Consider the following 23,198-nt stretch of genomic DNA (forward strand, 5'->3'; position numbering starts at 1 on the left):
TGGCTTCTCCCTGCCCTTTTCCCTCTTCTGCTGCTCTCTCCTGCTCAGTGTGTCAGATGTTTAGTTACTCCTGTGCCTGCTTTAGTGATAGTGGTACCTGTAACAAGTGTAGTATTTGCTGAGCTGGAGGTGAGGCTTAGAGATCTGGAAGCACGGCTCTGTACCATGGAAAATGTCTCTTTAGCTGCGATAGTTAGCAAGCCCCCTGAAGCCTGTGTGGACCGACATAGCATAGCCTCTGTTGGCTGTCTCCCGGGAACCCCCGTGCAGCTGGGAGGCTAGGTGACTGTCCGAGCGAAGTATAGTAAGCCGAGGCCCACGGTACACCTCCCACCTCCCGCTCAGCGACACACCGGCTGAGGACACAACCCTGGTCATTGGTAGCTCTATTTTGCGAAACGTGAAGTTAGTGACACCGGCGGCCATCGTCAAATGTATCCCTGGGGCCAGAGCGGGCGACGTCGAGTCAAATTTGAAGCTGGCTAAGGCTAAACGTAAATACAGTAAGATTGTTATTCTCGGCGGCGGCAATGACACCCGGTTACGGCAATCGGAGGTCACTAAAATTAACATAGTGTCGGTGTGTGAATATGCAAAGATGATGTCGGACACCGTAATACCGTAATCTTCTCTTGACCCCTCCCAATGTGACCAGTGATGACATGTTTAGCTGCATGTCATCACTCAACCGCTGGTTGTTGTGGTGGTGTCCAGCAAATGATGTGGGCTTCGTTAATAATTGGCACTGCTTTTGGGGGAAACCTGGTCTTATCCAGAGGGACAGCATCCATCCCACTTTGGATGGAGCCGCTCTCCTCTCTAGGAATCTGGTCGAGTTTATTAGAGGCCCAAAGCCATGACATCCCAGAGTTGGGAGCAGGTTTCAGAGTCGCAGTCTTACACGCTTCTCTGAGCTTCCTCTAGCACAGTCACACACCCATAATGTAAATGTTATAAAAACGGTGTCTGTCCCCCGACCACATCATTTGTTTAAAACTAAAATAAACAAAAGGGGAGTTGTACAAGAAAATCTCATAAAAATTAACTCATCTCCCGTCAAACAGCATCATAACAGAAGAATCACATGTGGACTCTTGAGCATTAGATCCCTATCAACCAAGGCTCATTTAGTCACTGATTTAATGTTGGATAACCAGATTGATTTATTATGCCTCAATGAGACCTGGCTTTGTCCTGATGAGTATATTAGCCTGAATGAATCCACTCCTCCAGGTCATATAAATAGTCACGTTGCGTGGGACACTGGCCGAGGAGGGGGAGTCGCTGCTATTTTTGATTCAAGCTTAGCAATTCACACTAACGCTAAGCTAAACTATAGTTCATTTGAAAGCCTTTTTCTTAGTCTTTCTCACCCATCTTGGAAAACACTTCAGCCAATTCTATTTGTTATAGTGTACCGCGCCCCCGGCCCATAATCTGAATTCTCTGAGCTTATATCAAGTTTAGTGCTTAAATCAGACAAAATTATTATCGTAGGGGATTTTAACATTCACATGGATATTAATAGTGATAGCCTTAGTTCTGCTTTCTCCACGATTCAGTTGGCTTCAGTCAGTGTGTACATAAACCCACCCACAACTACAATCACACCCTCAATCAAGTCCTTGCATACGGCATCGATATTAAAGATTAATTAGTCTTTCCCTGAGATTCCTGCTCTGTCAGACCATTATTTCATAGCTTTCAATTTTTTATTACTCGACTACAAGCCTCTCAGCAAGAGTTACTATTCTAGATGCCCTATGCAGTGACAACTTTATGACTTTCTTTAATGATAAAATTATAACTATTTAAGATTAAATCCATCACCTCTTGCCCTTACCTGACCTGACCCCGGATGCAGGTAACCTGGATATGGCAGCAAGGCCTGAAATTTATTCGGACCATTTCTCCCACATTGACCTTCATCAACTCTACACTTTGATTTCTGCATCTAAGTCATCAACATGCCTGCAAGACCCCATCTCAACTAAGCTACTTAGGAAAGTTTTGCCCTTATGAGACAACTCTTTATTAGATATAATCAATGCATCTTTATTAACAGGCTATGTACCACAGTCCTTTAAAGTAGCTGTCATTAAACCTCTGCGAAAGAAGCACACTCTCGATCCTAAAATTTTAGCTAATTATAGACCGAGATCTAATCTCCCCTGTATTTCTAAAATTCTTGAGAGAGTGGTTGCTCATCAACTCTGTGATTTTCTCCAAAATAATAGTTTATTCGAAGACTTTCAGTCAGGCTTCAGAGTTCATCATAGTACGGAGACGGCAAAAATTAATAACGACTTATTTATCGCTTCTGACACACGTCTGGTCTCTGTTTTAATCCTATTAGATCTCAGTGCCGCATTTGACACCACTGACCATCAAATCTTACTGCACAGACTGGAAAACTTAATTGGCTTTAAAGGAATGGCACTAGCCTGTTTTAAGTCAGATCGTTCCCAATTTGTTCACATCAATGATCAACCCTCCACACATACTAAGGTCTGCTTCGCAGTGCCACAAGGTTCTGTGTCATTTCTACTTTATATATGCTTCCTCTAGGCAACATAATTAGAAAACACTATAAATTTCCATTGTTATGCTGACGATACGCAATTATATCTATCTATGAAACCAGATGAAACTGATCAGCTATCTCGACTTCAAACATGTCTTAAGGATGTAAAAGCCTGGATGAGCCGTAATTTCCTGATGTTGAATTCAGACAAAACTGAAGTTATTGTTCTTGGCCCCAAACACCTCAGAAGCTCCTTTTCCAAAAATGTAATTTCTCTAGATGGCATTATCTTGGCCTCTAGCACAGCTGTAAGGAACCTCTGAGTTTTAGTTGATCAAGATTTATCTTTTGCCTCCCATATAAAACAAACTTCAAGGATGGCTTTCTTTCACTTGCGTAACATTGCAAAAATTAGACATATCCTGTCCCAAACAGATGCTAAAAAATTAGTGCATGCATTTGTCACCTCTAGGCTGGATTACTGTTACTCCTTATTATTTGGTTGACCCAACAAATCTCTTAGGTCTCTCCAACTGGTGCAGAACGGCGCTGCTCGTGTTCTAACGGGAAGCAAGAAAATTGATCATATTTCTCCTGTTTTAGCTTCTTTGCACTGGCTCCCTGTGAAATCGAGGACTGAATTTAAAATCCTCCTCCTTACTTACAAAGCTCTAAATGGTCAGGCTCCATACCATCTGCTGCAGCTCATAGTTCCTTACCAACCCTCAAGATCACTGCGCTCTGAAAATGCAGGGTTACTTGTGGTTCCCAAAGTTTCCAAAAGTAGGATAGGAACCAGAGCCTTCAGCTACCACGCTCCTCTCCAATGGAACCATCTTCCAGTTTCGGTCAGGGAGGCAGACACTGTCTCAACTTTTAAGGGTAGACTTAAGACCTTCCTCTTTGATGAAGCTTATAATTAGGGCTGGCTCAGGTTGCCTGGACCAGCCCATAGTTAGGCTGACATAGGTTTAACCTTTTCCTCAATGCCGCCACCGGAAAATCATGCATGTCTGTTTACTGCATTGCCATTTGCAAGCTTAGCTTAGCCTCAGTAGTTTAGCTTAGTCTTATGTCTGTGATAGCCATGTGGTACTGGCTGGTTTGGCTGTACTGATACTGTACCCCCCGCTCGCCCTGATCGTGGTCTGGTCCTGGTTGCGCTGATGCTGTGATCTGGCCTTTGGACACCTCCCTATCAATATACGCATGAGACTCTTATCATCACCCTCAACATCATCGTGGAGTGTAATTAATAATTTCACATCTATCGTTATTGTAATATGACATGCATCTGTTTCTATTATTGCTGTGCCTCTCTCCCCCCCTCTCTCCCCCTCTCCTCTCCTCTCTCTTTCTCTTTCCTTTTTTCCTTGATTGTATTTCATTTATTTATGACATCTATTGCATGTCTGTCTGTCCTAGAAGAGGGATCCCTCATCATCCTCTACCACTCTTCCTGAGGTTTCTTCCTTTTTTTTTTACCATTACAGGGGTTCTTTTTCTGGACTTTTTCCTTGGGTGATGTGAGGGTCTAAGGGCAGAGGGATGTCATACACTGTAAAGCCCTCTGAGGCAAACCATGTTTTGTGATAATGGGCTCTATAAATAAAATTGACTTAACTTGACTTGACTTGACTTGACATGTTTCACAGTGGTTCAGATCAGATTCAGTGGTGGATCCTCCTATACCTGTCTTGGATTGCCATCTCCCTGGACCCAGACATTTCAGTCACGGAGCAGCTCAGGAGATGGTTTGCAAGTCTTAGTTATTTATATCGCGTAGAGAATGACATTTGGTGGGTGCAAATTTAACTTATTTACATTGACTAGAACAGCTCCCCTCAACTGAAGTAATTACAAACCATGTAATATCAAGGATTCCTCCTCTTTTACCAACAGAATAAAAACTTCTGGCTACAGTTAACAGCACTAAGTGCTCTGCTACATAGTTGCACTGTAGTCAGCAAACCAACTTAACTATCCCTATTAACTTGAGATATCACATAGTGTTTATAACTCAAGGCCAAGCTTGGCACTTTACATTAAATGACAATGACTATTCCAGGAATACTTTAATGAAGCATTCAAATCAGCACTACACACACTCCATGTTCATTTGATTCTGGCTGTTGATATCTTGTCTGGCCTTGCCTGGTGTCAGATGGGTGGTGCGGGTGAAGATGTTGACTTCCTGTAGTGGTTCCAGTGTCTCTGTGTGAAACAGGTGAATGGAGGAGGCCTGGGTGAAGGCCATCCAAACCCCCCCGCCTGAACGAACCATGTGGCTAACACTGCAGCCTGGATCAGAGTGGGCTTTAAAACTCTACAGAGAGAGATAGAGAGATGGTCAGTGTATAGGTCACATGTCGGCAGTAACTCAAGATCAAATATGACAAGGTTCTATGCAATTTTTGTGCCATATGCATTAGGGACATTATTCAAAATTACTGTATACATGTACTTTTCACAAACACGTATTGCAGGAGCCAGGTATAGCCTCTGTTAGGCTTTGTGTGCCATGGTAGTCAGAAATTCTGTCTAAATATTCTTAATACCGTCTGTCATGTCTTTGGGCCAAAGACCTTAATAATTCATATGTTTCATAAGTTAGTTAAAAAAGTAATAAATTATTTCATTTTCCGTAAATAAATAGCTAAAAGTTCTAATAAATATTGTTAAAAAATCGAAGGTTAAAAAGTCTACAGAGTGAGACATCTTCTCTAGAAAGTATCGTTTCTGGGCCACTGAGTGAGTGCTCTCGTGTATAGACAATCTTTGTTGTTTTCTCTCGGAAAAAGCAGGCTGGCCTCACGGCAGAGACGGAACAGGAAAAACCTCATAAACACGCTAAAAGTTGCTCTTAACGCTTGTTTCTTGGGAAATTATTGTCTTTGTAAGTATATATGTGTACAAAGCACCTACATAGACGCATTTTCTATTTCAAAAGTTGTACTTGTTTGTCAAGTTACTAACGTCATGCTGCCGCTATTTTGCGTTTGCATTTGGTGTAAGTGTGTTAGCTAACTGTTAGCTGATGTGTGTTTAGCCTGCGATATGAGCAGTATTGAAAGTTTATTTTATTTTTTCTGTATGTTTCAGTTACCACTTATTTTTGCAAGAAAGCTTCATAAAGCAAGAAAAGCAAGCCTTGTCTGCGGAGTTTTCTTCATTGGTTCGCTGGCTGTCTAGCAGCATACAGACACATATTGTGAGGACAGCACAGTAAAAAGACAAGTAAAGACGTCCAAAGTAAGAAGACGTCTTCTCAGCGGATTCAAGCAACACAGACCAGCATTTAGCAGACATGAGTACTCGCTCAGGGAAAAGGTATTTGAAAGATTATGAGCTGCATAATGAAGCAGACCCACTGCAACAACCAGACGTTGACACAGAGCATCCGGATGATGCACGCCAACCGTCGGCCATGCTACAGCCACCACCACCATCATCTGACACCAGGTCCAAGACCACCAGGACATCCCGCACATCGTCTTCGGTGTCTACAGCCACAAAAGCCTATGCCAAGGCGCAAGCGGCCAAAGCTCAACTAGCCTTTGCTGAAAAAGAGGCTAGCATGATGAAACAAAAAGCTGACTTAGATGCGAGCCTTCATGTTTTAAAATGTCAAAAAGAAATAGCAGCAGCTGAAGCAGAAGCTGCAGCCTATAAAGAGTTACAGAGTCAAAGCGGGGAGGGAAGCGTTAAGCCCCTTTCTGAAGTTGATTCTCATGTGAAAGTACAGCGCACAAGTGAATATGTTGCTCAACAACGTAAGTTAGTCCTTTCACAAGCCTCAAACAGGTCACATCCGCTCTCTGCGACAAGAGGGAATGCTGCAGTAGTACAAGACACCAATCAATCATTTGATCAGCTAACAAGTGATACACAGTATGCACCTCCTCCAATGGTTGCAGACATAAAGGAAGAGCGAAAGGTAACCGAGGGTCCTGCAAATACTCAAATGTTAAATCCTCTAGCTCACACCTTTCAGCCTCCAAAGAGCAACTCAGCTGAGTTTAAAGGAGCACAAGATTTTGCTAAATATCTCATTCGCAAAGAACTAGTCAGTGCTGGTTTGCTGCATTTTGATGACAAGCCCGAAAACTATTGGGCATGGAAAGCCTCATTCGTTAGTGCAACTAAAGATTTGGATTTGTCAGCTAGAGAGGAAGTAGACCTGCTCACAAAGTGATTAGGGCCAAAATCCTCTGAACAGGCCAAAAGGATTCGTGCAGTGCACACGGTCAATCCATCTGCAGGTGTGAAAATGGTCTGGCAACGCCTTGAGGAGTGTTACGGATCCTCAGAGGCCATTGAAGACGCACTCCTGAAAAAGATAGAGGACTTTCCAAAACTAACAAACAAAGACAATGCTAGGCTTAGAGAACTTGGCGATCTCCTTTTGGAGTTACAGTGTGCTAAAGCAGATGGTGCACTGCCAGGACTTGCATACCTAGACACAGCTCGAGGGGTGAGACAAGTAGTTGAAAGACTTCCCTTCAGCCTACAGCAAAGGTGGACAACTGTGGGAACAAAATACAAAGAGACTCCTCCACTCCTCCATAGTAAGACCTCCTCAGAGGTTTCTGTTTGTTAGCTTCCGAATGTTGTTAGCTATCTGTTAGCTTGCCAGCTTGTCATGCTAATGTTTTTCCCTCGGTCGCGGAGTGACATGGATCTGAGCAAAGGAAACAACATCATAGCTGTAGTATATGTCCATTTTACCATGACTATGAACCAATTAGGTTGCTTTGTAATAGTCTTTGTACCATATACCACAGTGAAACATCCAGCGGTTATTAAGTTATGAAAGAATAGATGCCACCCAAGCCCTATCAGTGTTATTGTTTAACACCCTATTGAGTCACTCACAGTGATTGGGTCATGTGGTGTTAGAGGTAGTAACTAAAGGCACTACACCTGCACACCAGTTACATTTATGTTTTATTGCAACATAAACAGATAAACAGAGAAAACTGATGCTGATTAGACTTGACTATTTGACTCTCCTTGCAAATGTATATACTGGTGATCTGAGTTTCTTGAGGTGACATTGTTCTAAATTGCATCCAACCTTAAGTCTTGTCCCAATTCAGATATATCCCTATCTCGGACTTTTATTCCTGATGTAGGCACATGTTTTTGGGAAATTAATTTATCATAGATACATAAAATTATCCTTTCTGGGGAGTTCTCTATCCAACTTCAAATAGAATGGACTTTTAAATCTGACCTCCTAGGCCCCTGGAAGCTTTACAGGCTGAAAATTAGGGATACTGTTTGCCCCATTAATGTCTTAATGAGCTAGAAAACTATTTTCCTTCACATACAGATGATGGGGGTGGTATTTTCCCACACTGAAAATGATTTTCACCAAATGTTTTTGCTGCTGCTCTAAACACTTGTGCTATATGAATAAAAGTTGAACCATAATATAATCTAAATTTTTTGGTAAACATACCTGTAAGGAAAGAGTCCTTTAATCCTATTGGCATTATTAATTCTCGTTGAGGATCTTTTTCCACACTTTCCAACACTAAAGATTTCAGAGCTTTTTTTGCCTCCTTTGCTGAGTTAAAAGATTTATGTCCTTGTAATGAGGAAGAATAAGGAACAAGTTGATCCCCCTATGTCGGAGCTCAGCATGGAACTACTTTAATCCCTGCACCCTGCATTGTCCCGGGCTGTAGTCAGCAAAGAATTACAGTCGGGTGCCACCAGGAAGAGTAGGTTTAGTTTTGCTTGTGCCCTCAAGAATAGCCTGTCTGTTGGTATGGCGTAAGAGCCTAAGGGTCATAGTCTATGGTCTGGAAGTGTTGGAAAAGATCCATTGTGCGCTATTGTTTTCTAATGGAGTGAATCAGGAGTTCTCTAGCGATTGGATCCAGTCAGGAAACATCTTTTGAAGGTAACCTCTCAGATCATTATGTGCCAAAATAACAACTTTGAGAACTTTCGGTCTGGTTTTAGAGCTTTACATTGTACATTGTAGTAAAACTGCCCTCTTCAAGGTGACAAAAGATCAACTTTTCTATGATAGAGTGGCACTTGTCAGCAAGTTAGCGGAGAAGTTATTTGGTGCTTGGACTGAGTGCAGCCGACTGCGAGAGGATCTCAACAGGTGGCCTGTGCCAAACTGCAAGTCAGATCAGAGGGGAGAAACAAAACCGAAAGCACCAGGCAAAGATAGGGAGGAGAACTGCTGTTGTTGCAAGACTAATCCGAACTGGACCGAGAGCTGTTCCTCTACCAAGCCTTCTTCTAATGTCCACTGGCAGGAGAGAAAAGTGGATGAGATGCGACTAAGGATCATTCAGCAATGGTTTTTCAACACCATGGCCCCTTCTGCTGAATCACGACTTTTCTGTGATTTATCAGCATTGGGAAAAGCTGTGTGGGGCTTAGACTGAATGCAGTAGACCACGAGAGTGTCCCCACTAATGGCATATGCCAAAAAGCCGGTCAGAACAGCTTTTTAACAGAGGCTTCTAAATTAACTTTTTTGAGACTCCCTGCAGACATTTGCAAACAGGTTCTGCTTTTAAGCCACAAAAAGTGTCACTTCACACTTTCCAGCTTAAAGTGCCATGAGAGATAGGTGTTTTTGGAGGTCTGATCTAGTTCACAACAGGATTCACAACAGGATGTTAAGACATCCAAATGACCTCCTGGGGTCACTCAGACATGCAAGAACAAGTGTTCATCACTTTTCTTTGACACGAGGACTGAAGTTTAGTGTAGAGGACTGGAGACACATTTCATTTCTACAAAGAATTAGGGAAAGGACAATACATTTAATAATGATCATCATTCTGAAACTTAATCCTCTGTCTACCTGTCCCTCTCTCTCTATATATCTCTCTCCCACTCTGTCTTTCTTTCTCTCTGTCTGTCTCTTTGTCTCTCTCCCATGCTGTCCCAATCCACCCACCCACACACACACACACACACACTGAAAGACAAACAGATCTCTTTCACGCTTATGCCCTTTTATGTGAATTAAGGTAAACCTAATTCCCTAATCTTTCTCCTAGTAGATAAAAGTTTGTCTCTGTGTTTTGATGAGAAAGTAGAACCAACTCCCATTTCTTTATCATTTAACTTGAGTGAGTTAGTTTTATTCCCTTTCTGTGATGGTGACATACTGCCATCCAGTGGCCTTGTTACCAGTAATTTCGTAACCAACTTTATAGTTATATCTTGTGTTGTATTCATTTTATAATGTTAAACGGTAATCCTATATCAAAGTAATTAACAAGTTCTTTCTAATCCATTGGATAACTTTATATTACGTGTGATCACTTAGCAAGATTGAACCAAGGATCTTCAGAGTTATGTGTTACATTATTAATTGCCTTTGGGCCTCGTGGCATGTGTTTAAAATTACTGTAAGGGGACTATAGTGGTGATGAGATATATGAATTTATACGTAACAGGTCAAATGGAGTAATTCATCATAAAGTACGAGAAATAAATGTCTCCTAAATAAATAAATTTAGGCCCCCTAAAACTAAATGCCAGATGTGCGGTTGCTCGGCACAAAGGTTCACTACCCCACCTCCCATTTGTACCCCAAAATTCATAGATTAAGTTAGTGAGCCCTCAGCTTTGGACTTCTTTCTACTTTCCCTTTCACTGTGGCACTTTTCGTGTATCCTCGCTCACACCCTTTTCATTTTCTTCAATTTTGCAAGAGGAGCCGCAACTACTCAGCAGAGCTGTGCTTAACATTAACTTTTTCGGAGCCTTTTCTTTTTAAATCTCTTTGATGCTTTTTTAATGTCAGTTTGGTCAGTCAGACATTCTTGTATTTTAATTTGTTCAACTTCACTTATATGCCATATTCCTTCCTCTATTTGCTCCCCATTTCCTTAAATAAAAAGATTTCATTTATCACCAAATTATTGTGTGTGGATATTATTTCGTGAGAGACACAAGATCCATGTCTACAGGATAAATGGTAAAGATTGTGAGATTGATTAAAGTGATAATATGTTTTGAAATGGTTATAACTTATATTTATTCTTCTCCTAAATAGAAAATGGTGCCCCTTTTAATTTAACAAGCGCAAAATCCGAATTCTAACTTAGTTAATTAATTACTGCTACAAGGAAGAGGGAGAGCGAGAAGGAGGGAGAGGGAGAGAGAGAACCAGAAAATGCATTTCCCGCTGAAAATGCATGTGGACGCTAACAGCTGAAACCAATTTGAGAGCATGTTTGAAAATGCATAAATTTACTGCTAAAAATGCAGAGATGTATTACAAATTGACGGACATATCTGAAAAATTGGCAGAAATGAAAGCTGAACTCTGAAAAGTGAAGAATTTAGAAGTTGATGTCAACTGAAAAGATTAAAATAATCAATGTTTAATATTTTAGGCATAAAATGTAGAAAATAAAATGAGAGGCATAAATGTCCTTGAAGAGCACAATATTTTGACAATAAAATGGTTTCTGTAGCTTAAAGTATGCAGAGGTAGCAGCTAACCAGAAAGTACAGGAGAAATAGTACTAGTAGTATTAGTAGCATGAGTGTTAGCCGTAGAAGTAGTAGTCATAGTATTACTAGCATTATTGTTAGCCATAGAAGTAGTAGTTTTAGTTTGGGAAGTAGAGGAGGTAGCAGTACTTCTATCACTGCTACAAGGAGCAGTATTAGAGGCAGACAGAGAAATAGACAAAGACAAAGACAAAGACACTTAAGAGGCCACAAGGGCCAATTAAGGGCCCTGTCCACCTGAGGGGCCACAAAGGCCAATCAATGGCTTACTTGTGGTCCCTCCTTTCGGAGGTCCCCCAAGTGGAAACATTAATTACTAACTAACAACTTTAATTGGCCACAAAGGCCAAATAAGAGCCCACTCCACCTGAGGGACCACAAGGGCCAATGCTGGTAATATAAAGGGTCAGTTAACCATAAATTACTATTGGACAAGTAGACCAGGCATCACTAACTGGTATCTTTGTATTGGAAAAGTCACGCACACACCAGGATGGCACTCTGTGTGTGTGTGTAAGTGCCTGTTGCTATGGTAATTAATGGCCCACGTGCACCCCTCTTCTCCCCTGTCTCATCTCAGGTCAGCTCAAAGGAGGCAGTTGAATTTGATGGAAATGTCCCTATCAAACTCCTCCATTTTACAGCCATACCTTTCACCAAATAGTCAAAATATTGCAACGGGAAGACAGACAGAGAGACACAGAAAGACAGACACGGAGATGAAGAGAGGGAGAAAGGGAGAAAGACAGATGGATAGAAAGACAGACAGAAAGAGAGACAGATACAGTGAGTAAGAGAGACAGAGAGACACAGAAAGACAGACAAAGAGATGAAGAAAGAGAAAGGTAGAAAGACACAAATAAATTGACAGAGAGAGAGACAGACACAGAAAGTAAGAAACACAGGGAGACACAGAAAGAAAGACAAAGAGATGAAGATAGAGAGAGGTAGAAAGACAGACAGATAGAAAGACAGAGACAGACAAAAAGACAGAGAGAGAGAGAGTAAGAAAGACAGAGAGAGACAGAAAGACAGACAAAGTGATGAAGAGAAAGAGAAAGATAGAAAGACAGACATATAGAAAGACAGAGACAGAGAGTGAAAGAAACAGACAGAGAAAGACAGAAACAGGCAGAAAGACTGAGACAGAGAGAGAGACAGATACAGAGAGTAAGAAAGACAGAGAGACAGAAAGACAGACATAGAGATGAGGAGAGAGAGAAAGGGCCAATTAAGGGCCTCCTCCACCTGAGGGGCCACATGATGGCAATATAAAGGGTCAGTTAACCATTAATGACATCACAAAAAGGCATCTTTGTATTGGAAGAGTCACGCACATACCAGGATGGCACTCTGTGTGTGTATAAGTGCCCGTTGCCATGGTAGTTAATGGCCCAGGTGCACCCCTCCTCAGTTGAATTTGATGGAAACAACCCTGTCAAACTCCTCCATTTTACAGCCATACCTTTCACCAAATTGTCAAAATATTACAATGTGAAAAGAGGTCGTAATGAACCCAGAAATACCAAATTTGCCTGAAAAAATATCTGCTACATATCCCAAATCCTTGTGTAAGAATAAGCTTGTGGCAGCAAATTTCCAGAAATTTCTCATCTCAGATTGTATTGGAGTAAATGGGGAATTTTTTGGGTCAGCTTTCAAACCTACTTTTCTCCGACTGGCACAAGTTTTCCTCCGTTGTGATGTACAGATTGTGTATGAAGACCTTATACTGTGGGCAGCATTTGTGAAAGAGCAGAGACAGAGATATCTAGAGTGCGGAAGCTTGTTCGTGATGTCAAATGCTCTGACCTCCAACATTCACGCCTTGTATTCCCTCGGCCCTATGCAGTGACAACTTTATGACTTTCTTTAATGATAATATTATAACTAATCAAGATTAAATCCATCACCTCTTGCCCTTACCTGACCTGACCCCGGACACAGATTGCCTGGATATGGCAAAGCCTGAAATTTATTTGGACCGTTTCTCCCCCATTAACTTTCATCGACTCTACACTTTGATTTCTGTATCTAAGTCATCAACATGCCTGCTAGACCCCATCCCAACTAAGCAACTTAAGAAAGTTTTGCCCTTATTAGACAACTCGTTATTAGATATAATCAATGCGTCTTTATTAACAGGCGATGTACCACAGTCCTTTAAAGTAGCTGTCATTAAACCTCTTCTAAAGAAGCCCACTCTCGATCCTGAGATTTTAGCTAACTATAGACCGATATCTAATCTCCCCTGTATTTTTAAAATCCTTGAGAGAGTGGTTGCTCATCAACTCTGTGATTTTCTCCAAGATAATAGTTTATTCAAAAACTTTCAGTCAGGCTTCAGAGTTCATCATAGTACAGAGAACCGGCACTTGCAAAAATTAATAGCGACTTATTTATCGCTTCTGACAAAGGTCTGGTCTCTGTTTTAATCCTATTAGATCTCAGTGCTGCATTTAACACCATTGACCATCAAATCTTACTGCACAGACTGGATAACTTAATTGGCCTTAAAGGAATGGCACTAGCCTGGTTTAAGTCATACTTATCAGATTGTTCCCAATTTGTTCACATCAACGATCAACCCTCCACACATACTAAGGTCTGCTTCGGAGTACCACAGGGTTCTGAGCTTGGACCAATCCTTTTTACTTTATATGCTTCCTCTAGGCAACATAATTAGAAAACACTCTATAAATTTCCATTGTTATGGTGAAAATACGCAAATATATCTATATATGAAACCAGATGAAACTGATCAACTATCTAGACTTCAAACATGTCTTAAGGATGTAAAAGCCTGGATGAGCTGTAATTTCTTGATGTTGAATTCAGACAAAACTGAAGTTATTGTTCTTGGCCCCAAACATCTCAGAAGCTCATTTTCCAACAATGTAATTTCTCTAGATGGCATTACCCTGGCCTCTAGCACAACTGTACAGAACCTCAGAGTTTTATTTGATCAAGATTTATCTTTTGCCTCCCATATAAAACAAACTTAAAGGACGGCTTTCTTTCACTTGCGTAACAAAGCAAAAATGAAAACTTAGTACATGCATTTGTCACCTCTAGGCTGGATTACTGTAACTCCCTATTATTTGGTTGCCCCAACAAATCTTAGGTCTCTCCACCTGGTGCAGAACGCCGCTGCTCGTGTTCTGATGGGGAGCAAGAAAATTGATCATATTTCTCCTGTTTCAGCTTCTTTGCACTGGCTCCCTGTGAAATCCAGGACTGAATTTAAAATCCTCCTCCTTACTTACAAAGCTCTAAATGGTCTTGCTCCATCCTATCTGTCGCAGCTCATAGCTCCTTACCAACCCTCAAGATCACTGCGCTCTGAAAATGCAGGGTTACTTGTGGTTCCCAAAGTTTCCAAAAGTAAGATAGGAACCAGAGCCTTCAGCTACCACGCTCCTCTCCTACGGAACCATCTTCCAATTTCAGTCAGGGAGGCAGACACAGTTTCAACTTTTAAGGGTAGACTTAAGGCCTTCCTCTTTGATAAAGCTTATAATTAGGACTGGCTCAGGTTGCCTGGACCAGCCCATAGTTAGGCTGACATAGGTTTAACCTGCCGGGGAACTTCCTATGATAAGCTGAGCTCCTTTTCCTTCTCTCAACGCCGCCATCGGAAAATCATGCATGTCTGTTAACTGCATTGCCGTTTGCAAGCTTAGCTTAGCCTCAGTAGTTTAGCTTAGCCTTACATCTGTGATAGCCATGTGGTACTGTCACTACCTGGGGCTCGCGATTACGGAGCCTGGGTCTGTTGAACTGCACTACGCTATTCCCGCTGCCTATCGGGAGCATTCCTGCTCCCTTGTTTCCTAGTTTTCCCGGATCCTGTCTGTAACCATGACTGTATCTGACCGTGGTGATAGCCGTGCTGATGCTGAGACCCTGCCTTTGGTTGCGCTCGTGCTGTGGCTGTACTGATACTGTACCCCCCGCTCGCCCTGATCGTGCTCTGGTCCTGGTTGCGCTGATGCTGTGATCTTGCCTTTGGACACCTCCCTATCAATATACGCATGAGACTCTTATCATCACCCTCAACATCATTATAGAGTGTAATTAATAATTTCACATCTATCGTTATTGTAATATGACATGCATCTGTTTATGTTATTGCTGTACCTCTCTCCCCCTCTCTCTTTCTCTTTCCTTTTTGCCATTATTGTATTTCATTATCTATTGCACGTCTGTCCATCCTGGAAGAGGGATCCCTCATCATCCTCTACCTCTCTTCCTGAGGTTTCTTCCTTTTTTTTTTCCCCGTTACAGGGGTTCTTTTTCTGGAGTTTTTCCTTGGGTGATGTGAGGGTCTAAGGGCAGAGGGATGTCGTACACTGTAAAGCCCTCTGAGGCAAACCATGTTTTGTGATAATGGGCTCTATAAATAAAATTGACTTGACTTGACTTGACTAAAAAAGAGCATAAAACTTAAATTGCCAAAACTCAAAAATTGTAAAAGATACAAAAGAGCTGAATCATACCACAAGAGTTGAAGACCTTGTGACCCGTTAAACAGTTAAATGGAGTCTCGAGCTGAAAGTATGTGGAAGCAGTAGAATTTGAAAGTGGAGTGGGTTGAAGAGAATTTGCAAAATTTTCCCATTCATTAAATGGTAAAAAAGGTTTTAAAAAGCTTAATATTTTATAAAGTTGAAAGAGTAGAAATTAGAAAAGTCATAGCAATAATGTCCTGAACGAGCTGAACGTTCTGATAGTTGAATGGTTTAAATAACACAAAGTATGCAGAACAAGTTAGCCAGCGAAAAACTTACGGAAGGTGAAATAAGAGTAAAGATTTGGATAACAATAGTGTGGATGCTTGTGCATCCATACTAGTGAGGAAGCGTGAGAGGGAGAGAGAGATTCTGACATTCTGAGAGAGAAAGCTGCTATCTTCATGAGTTCCTGAAGATATGTACTCTTTTCAGTCTTAAAATGAGATAAACTTCAAGTTTCCTGACAAAATTAAAAGAGGAAAGAAGAGGAAATAATTATTGAAAAAACTGCCTTTCCTGGAAGCAAGAACACCCCTCTACTGAGAGGCTCAACAGAAATGCTAACCAATGGCCAACTGACAGCTAACTCCACTGTCCAGCTGGTGAACTAAAATCAAGCTGAGAAGAGGACAGCAGTTAAAGACTCAAGTGAGTGAGAGCATCTGAGAGACAATACATCCTAAAAAAGGATTTATACATTCTCCAACAATAACTGCTAAATATTAAGCATAATCAAGCTAGGTAGTGATGAAACTGCAAGCTCGCTAAAAACAAACCTGGCCCCAGCAACAATTGCTAAGGAGTTACAAGAATAGCAGCACTAGAGCTGCAGAGCCCCAGGGCTTAAGCTGTCATGAATGGGACTGTCATGGTGCAAGGGAACCTCATACAATTTGAGCGTGACTTTCTAAGGGACAGCACCCCCACTCCCAGCTGTCCCACTGCTGGGAATTGGCCCATCAGCACAGAACTGGACCAGGACCTCCAGCTGTACCTCACCATCAAAGAAATTAAGGTGAAATTTACAGAATTGGAGAGAGAACTTGTACAATTGAGATAGCTGGTCAGCCAACAAACAAACCTGGATATCACAGTGCAGCAAGACACCTCTATCATCAGCTCTGAGCTGACCAAGCTGAAGCAGGGCAGAACCAGCTACAGGAGAGAGCTGACCAACCTGAGGACTGAGATAAGAGAGCTGCAACAGGACAGGGAGAACAACGCTGCAAAGGTGACAGTTTTAACAGAGGAGGAGAGAGGGAGCTACAGGAGAGAACTCACAAACCTGTCAGAAAAGCCTCATGTGAGAGACAGAGCTCTGCAGGCCGTGAAAGAGCAGTAGGACTCAAATCCAGTCCACAAACAAAATCCTGAAGGACCCACTGAGAGCAACCAAGATTCCCCAACTCATCAGCATCCCTCCACCCCCAGCCCCACCTCTGGGTCAAAAACCAACACTCCATCCAGCTTCCCACCCATTCCACAGATCAACACCACCCCTCATCTCCCCAGACCAGCACAGGAGAGGGAGAAGCTGGACATCGTCATCCTCATAACTCCAACTGCAATCTGGGAACAAGGGGTGTGCCAATACATCGATTCTTAGACACAATGCATTGCGACTCATGACGATCAATAAGGCTTACCAAATGTTCAAAAATCAACTATTTTACATGATAGCGAAATCATAGAAACACAACCGCAGCACCCGGAAGTTGGCTTGAACAGAAAAAGACGCCCCCACACAGTTTTAAGGACAGACTCATAACAGACTATTAGCCAACATGGCAGCAGCTAACTCGCTGGCTACTGTCATTGAGCGTGAGGTTCACTCTTCAGGGTTGAGCTGCCCATTGAATACTTTGTTTAGAAGTATTTATTATAACTGAATGAAGTATCCTTTATACTAGATCAGATTGAATAAGCTGAACAAGCTAATAGTTCTTTTTGTATTAAACCTACAGAACTCAGCAAACAGCTGAGGATTTTAATTAAAATAAGTTATTTGTAAAGGATTTTGTTTGGAAGTCTTTATTTATTATTTCTGAATAAGCAGAATAAGCTATTTGTTTTATATTGAACTTGCTAGTACCAAAATCTGTGAAATCAGCAGAGAATTTTGGGGCACTTTAAAGGCACTTTATGTATTACACTTTATGTAATAAGAGCAGCTTTTTGTTGTGGGAAATGTGTTGGATCGTTTGGTCCGATATAAATAAAAGATAACAGAGGTAACCCCCCATGCACACACACACAACGAATTGAGAGACATCCAGCAGATCCTCAGCCTGCTCTGCTCTCATCTGATGGGGTCAGGTATCACAACAGAAAACTCTCAGGAACTCATTGTTTGTTTTTCTTTTGTACAGTTAAAAAAAAAGAAAGAAAACATACACAAAACACAAAAGCGTTAAAACTATTTCATATTAGTGGATTGCAAACCTCATATGATCAATATGGTCATATGCCTGGAGGTAGAGACATCATCATGTGTGCAGCATATATCCCCCCGTGAGAATCCCCTTATTATAATGAAAATTCTTTCTCCATTCTTGAAGACGAAATTAGTCACTACCAGGCCCAAGGAAATGCACTGATCTGTGGGGACCTTAATGCCAGGACTGCTATAGAAACAGATTCTATTAACCCACAGGGAGACAAACAAAACTGACCAGATCAGCATCCCCCTGGATCCACAGGAACAAGTTTTGACAAAACTGTCAACAAAAGTGGACACCAACTATTGCAGCTATGTAGAGCACTGGGTCTGAAAAGTGGTTTGACACAGACTGCAGACATCTGAGCAAAACACAGACAACCGGACAATCCTGAGCTCCACCTCCAATATTGGGAAACACTAACACCAAAATTATACAGAAGAACACTCAGAATTAAAAGGGAGCAGCATGAGCAACATCAGCTTGCTACAACTGAAGAGTCATCAGCTTGCCACAAATGAAGAGTCTGTTATATATAAGTTATTCTGCAGCATCCTCAACAGCCGATTGCAAGACTTCCTCAGAGAACATAATGTCCTGAACAAGAGTCAGATTGGATTTACACCACAACATAGAACTATATCTAACCATATCTATACTCTCCACACCCTTGTTAATAAACATTTCCACCAAAACAAGAAGATGTTTTGTCGATTTCAATAAAGCATTTGACTCAATTTGGCAAAGAAAATCTCAATAATCTATGATATAAAATTGCAATGATATGTAATATTATCAGAGGGAAAAAAGTGGCTTGTTACGTGGATGGCAAAGTACCATTTGTCACTGACATAACTAAACATGGCATCTTATAGGATAGGAATGAATGTAGTAATATCCTGCATGTACATGAATTTAGGTACCTTTTATGAATTTGAAAATATATGATTACTGTCTACAGAGGTTCCCCAGAATTCCATGTTATGCTGCCAACTTGGATGCTTTGGCACTCAGAGCAGATAATTATGATGATAGTGGGCGGGCAGGTGTCAGATCTATGCACTGGAGTAAAAACACCGACACATCACAGACAGTGTGATAAGAACATCCAAAACACAAATTTCACTCTCAGTGGTTTTGTAACATGAGAAATGCTTTTTAAAATCAATAAGTAAGTAGTAATAAGTAACTATGTGACAACTGCAGCGCATGTAGATGCAGCAGCCTGTAGCTCCTCAAATTCTTACCTCTTTTTTGCTATATTTTTCTTTTTCTTTCAACACCATGACTCCTTCTGCTGAAGCATAATTTTTCTATGATATCAACATCGCTAGTTGTGTGGGTCTTGGACTAAACGCAGTAGATCGCAAGAGGATCCCACTGGTTTGAGTTTGAGTTTGAGTTTATATATTCATGCTCAAAGTTAAAAACTGAATAAAAGCAGAACTAACAAAGCACATTATACAAGACCAATTCTCAAAAAGTTGGGTGTAAAATGTAAATTAAAAAGGATGTAATGATTTGCAAATCTCATAAACCCATATTTTATTAAAAATAGAACAAAGAAAACATCTCAAATGTTTAAACTAAGAAAATGCACCATTTAGCAAAACAAAAAGAAATGTAATTTAGAATTTCATGGCGCAACACCCCTCAAAAAAGTTGGAACAGGGCCATGTTTACCATTGTTTAAACAACAGTCTGTAAATATATGAAAAGTGAAGATTATTTGCTGGAGTATGGAGAGGAATGCTGTCCCATTCTTGTCTGATGTAGGATTTTATCTGCTCAATCTCCTGGGCCTTCTTTGCCGAATTTCTCGTTTTAAAATGTGCCAAATGAGTTCCATTATGGAAATGTCTGGACTGCAGACAGGCCAGTTCAGCACCCGGACTATTCTACTGCGAAGCCTTGTTGCTGTTGTGATGGATGCAGTATGTGGGTTTTCAAAAAAGAATTTCAGCTCATCTGACCACAGAACAGTTTTCCATTTTGCCTCAGCTCCTTCTTTGCATGATACAGCTTTAACTTGTATTTGTGGATTGCATGGCGAACTGTGTTAACAGACAATGATTTCAGAGGTGTTCCTGAGCCCATGCAGTTATTTCCAGTACAGAATCATGCCGATTTTTAATGCAGGCCCGAAGATCACAGGCATCCAATATTGACCTTCCTTGTCCCTTGTGCACAGAGATTTCTCCAGATTCTCTGAATCCATTGATGATATTATGGAATGTAGATAGTGTGATATTCAAAGTCTTTGCAATTTTACGTTGAGGAGCAGCAGTCAGTCAGTCATTTTCTGTAACTGCTTGTCCTCGTCAGGGTTGTTGGTGGGGGGGGCTGGAGCCAGTCCCAACTGTCATCGGGTGGAAGGCGGGGTACACCCTGGACAGGTCGCCAGACTATCGCAGGGCCGACACATAGAGACGGACAACCATACACGCTCACAGTCACACCTAAGGGCAATTCAGAGTCACCAATCAACCTGAGCTGCATGTCTTGGACTGTGGGAGGAAGCCGGAGACCCCGGAGAGAACCCACGCAGACACAGGTAGAACATGCAAACTCCGCACAGAAGGGCCCCCGCCCATGGACCGAACCCCGGTCCAACCGGGTTTCGAACCAGGGACCCTCTTGCTGTGAGGCAACAGTGCTAACCAGAACCACGTGCTGCCCACGTTGAGGAGTATTTTTCTGAAATTGTTCCCACAATTTTTAGATGCAGTTTTTTGCAGATTGGTGAACCTCTGCCAATCTATGCTTCTGAGAGACTCTGCGACTCTAAAATGCTCTTTTTATACCCAGTCATGTTACTGACCTATTGCCAATTAACCTAATAAGTTGCAAAATGCTCCTCCATCTGTTTTTTGACCACAGCTGTGGTCATAGTCCATGTGGAGACCCAGATATTTGGTAGTGGTGACAACGGAGACTTCCTGTCCTTCCAGAGGAGAGGAAGAGGAAGAGGAGCTCTCTGAACTATATGCTGTTCGTCAGCAAAAACTAGAAGGGAACCCAAATTATGCAGCAACACACCACAAAAGGCTGCGTATTGGGCCACCCTCAGACAAACCGGCACCAATTGCATACAACCCCAAAGCAGCAAAGATAGCCTACATTTCAAGCATCTCATGTAATAAGAACAACTCTGCTGTGTTGCTTTTTGTTCTTTTGGGGGTTTTTTTTAAATAAAGCTTTACTATTTTCAATATGTTCCTGGCAAATGCGTCTTTTTCTCAAATGATACCGTGACAGGTATCTTCAGTAATAGAATAGAATAGAATAGAATAGAATAGAATAGAATAGAATAGAATAGAATAAGTCTGTGGTTTCATTCAATGGTTGTCTGTGGGAGACCAGCCAGGCCAGATGCGATTGTCAATCAAATGCTAATGAGAGCCATTCACACCTCCGCTATGGCTTTGTGGGGGTTAGCATATTGCTTTTTGCATTCAGAGATTACTATCAGGATGAGTTTGTTCATGATGAACTTTTCCTGTATTTCCGTATTTCCTGAGAGTGATGGGGAGAGGGTGGTGGAGCTTGTCCATGCTTCAGCAAAGTTTTCACCCCTCCCAAGCCTTTGTTTATGAAGTCCCACCATTCCTTGTGGTTTTTCTTTTTTAGGTCCTGAATTTTGTTTCTGTATTATTTTTCCTATGCAGTTTTTATAAGCCTTTCACTTTGTTTCTCATGCTACTTCATTTCTCTGTCTTTGCCCGCCTATAAAATAGTTTTTGCCTTATTTTGATGGCGACTTTTATTTGGTCAGTCATCTATGGCTTGTCAAGTGTGGTTGTTTTCTTCCTCTTTAAAGGCATGCAGACATCAAGGGCAATCTGTATTGCAGAGTTAAAAATCTCAACCTTGAAGATGTTTTCTGCCTCATATTCAGTCAGTGCTGGACATGCACCACTCCAAGGCTTCCTTTCGATAATGCCCCTTCAGCCTCCCTGTTTTCCACTACATCTCTGTTCTTTTCCCTGGTTGGTTATAGGAAGATAACAGTAGAGTGTTGTGGTCATTGCAACCAAGTGGGGCCACAACAGTGGGGGTTTTGTGGTAGTCAGTGAGATGGTTATGATCAGATCCAGAATGGACCCCCCTCTGTTTTTTTCTTTGACCACCTTGTTGGAGTATGTAAGTACATGATTCAGTGTTCATGTTCACCCCTTAAAGAAAGATGAAACATAATGTTCAAATATGATATAAGAGAGAAGATATATTTCTGCATGATCAGTGTCCTGGATGATAATCTAACCTTGAGGGTCAGTTGTGAGAGTGGGAGCATGACGTGAAGAGAACTTGATATGTGGAGATAAGAGGAGGAGATGTGCGGAATGGATGTGGGTCAAAGGGCGTGGATGTGTGGTATCTATGATTTTGTTCAACAGGACACCCAGAAGAGAAAAACAATTCCTGATAAGGGATTGCCCTTGAAGTTGACCAATCCAAAGACGATGCCATGCTGAAAGGGGAGCCAGATAATGAGGGGAACCAACCAGAAGATGATACTACCTTCATTCACATTTCCTCATTGTAAATAGTATAAAAGACTGGATCAGGGAAAGACAGGTTGTCAGAATGCAGGCTGACTAGCTGATGTTATTGGCTAGGGAGAGGTATTTCTGATCCAGAGCTCTGTAACTGCTCATTGCTTGAAAAGATTCACTAAAGGTTTGGATTCAAAATTCTAAATTCTGTGTGGACATTCAGTTATTTACTGTTTATTGAGTTGCTTTTAAGAATTCTGAACATAGCACTCACCCTGGGAGGGTGAGAGTTTTTTCTACTTGCAGCAACCAAGAGAAAAACTCCTTCAACCTGCTTCATGTGAGTTTGTCAGCATGTTAGTTGGCAGGTGATTGAAATCTCCAAAGAGTATGAGCCCCATTTGGCATATGCCGAGTGACAATTCAAACCAGAGGGGAAAAAGAAAATCGAAAGTGGCGGACAAAGAGGAGGAGGAGAGCCGGCATCAGGGTGAGGCTGACCTGACTTTGACCGAGAGCTTCTCCTCTACCAAGTCTGATTGGATGGAATTTTCATAGTAGCTACTGATTTTAATCAACTCATCCTTCAACTCCAAAGATGTAGCAGGATGAAGGACAAAAGTAATTTCGTTTTTTTAAACTTGGTTTAAAAAATGACCAATAAATCTACCTCCTGCCTTCTAAAGTCATGCAACATCAATTATTTCAACATGGTTTCACT

The 23,198-nt window shown here is 41.5% G+C and overlaps 1 protein-coding gene across 1 annotated transcript in view; it reads right to left on the reverse strand.

The window, feature by feature from the left end:
* The window catches only part of LOC121947536 (rho guanine nucleotide exchange factor 10-like protein), an 83,656-nt gene that overhangs the window by 21,271 nt on the left and 39,187 nt on the right, over nt 1-23,198 (reverse strand). The window contains exon 15 of the mRNA XM_042492618.1: nt 4,631-4,850. Within this exon, the coding sequence (XP_042348552.1) occupies nt 4,631-4,850 (220 nt within the window). The remainder of the gene's footprint in view (nt 1-4,630; nt 4,851-23,198) is intronic.

The sequence above is a fragment of the Plectropomus leopardus genome, chromosome 8 (genome assembly GCF_008729295.1).
Source record: "Plectropomus leopardus isolate mb chromosome 8, YSFRI_Pleo_2.0, whole genome shotgun sequence".
NCBI classification, from domain to species: domain Eukaryota; kingdom Metazoa; phylum Chordata; class Actinopteri; order Perciformes; family Serranidae; genus Plectropomus; species Plectropomus leopardus.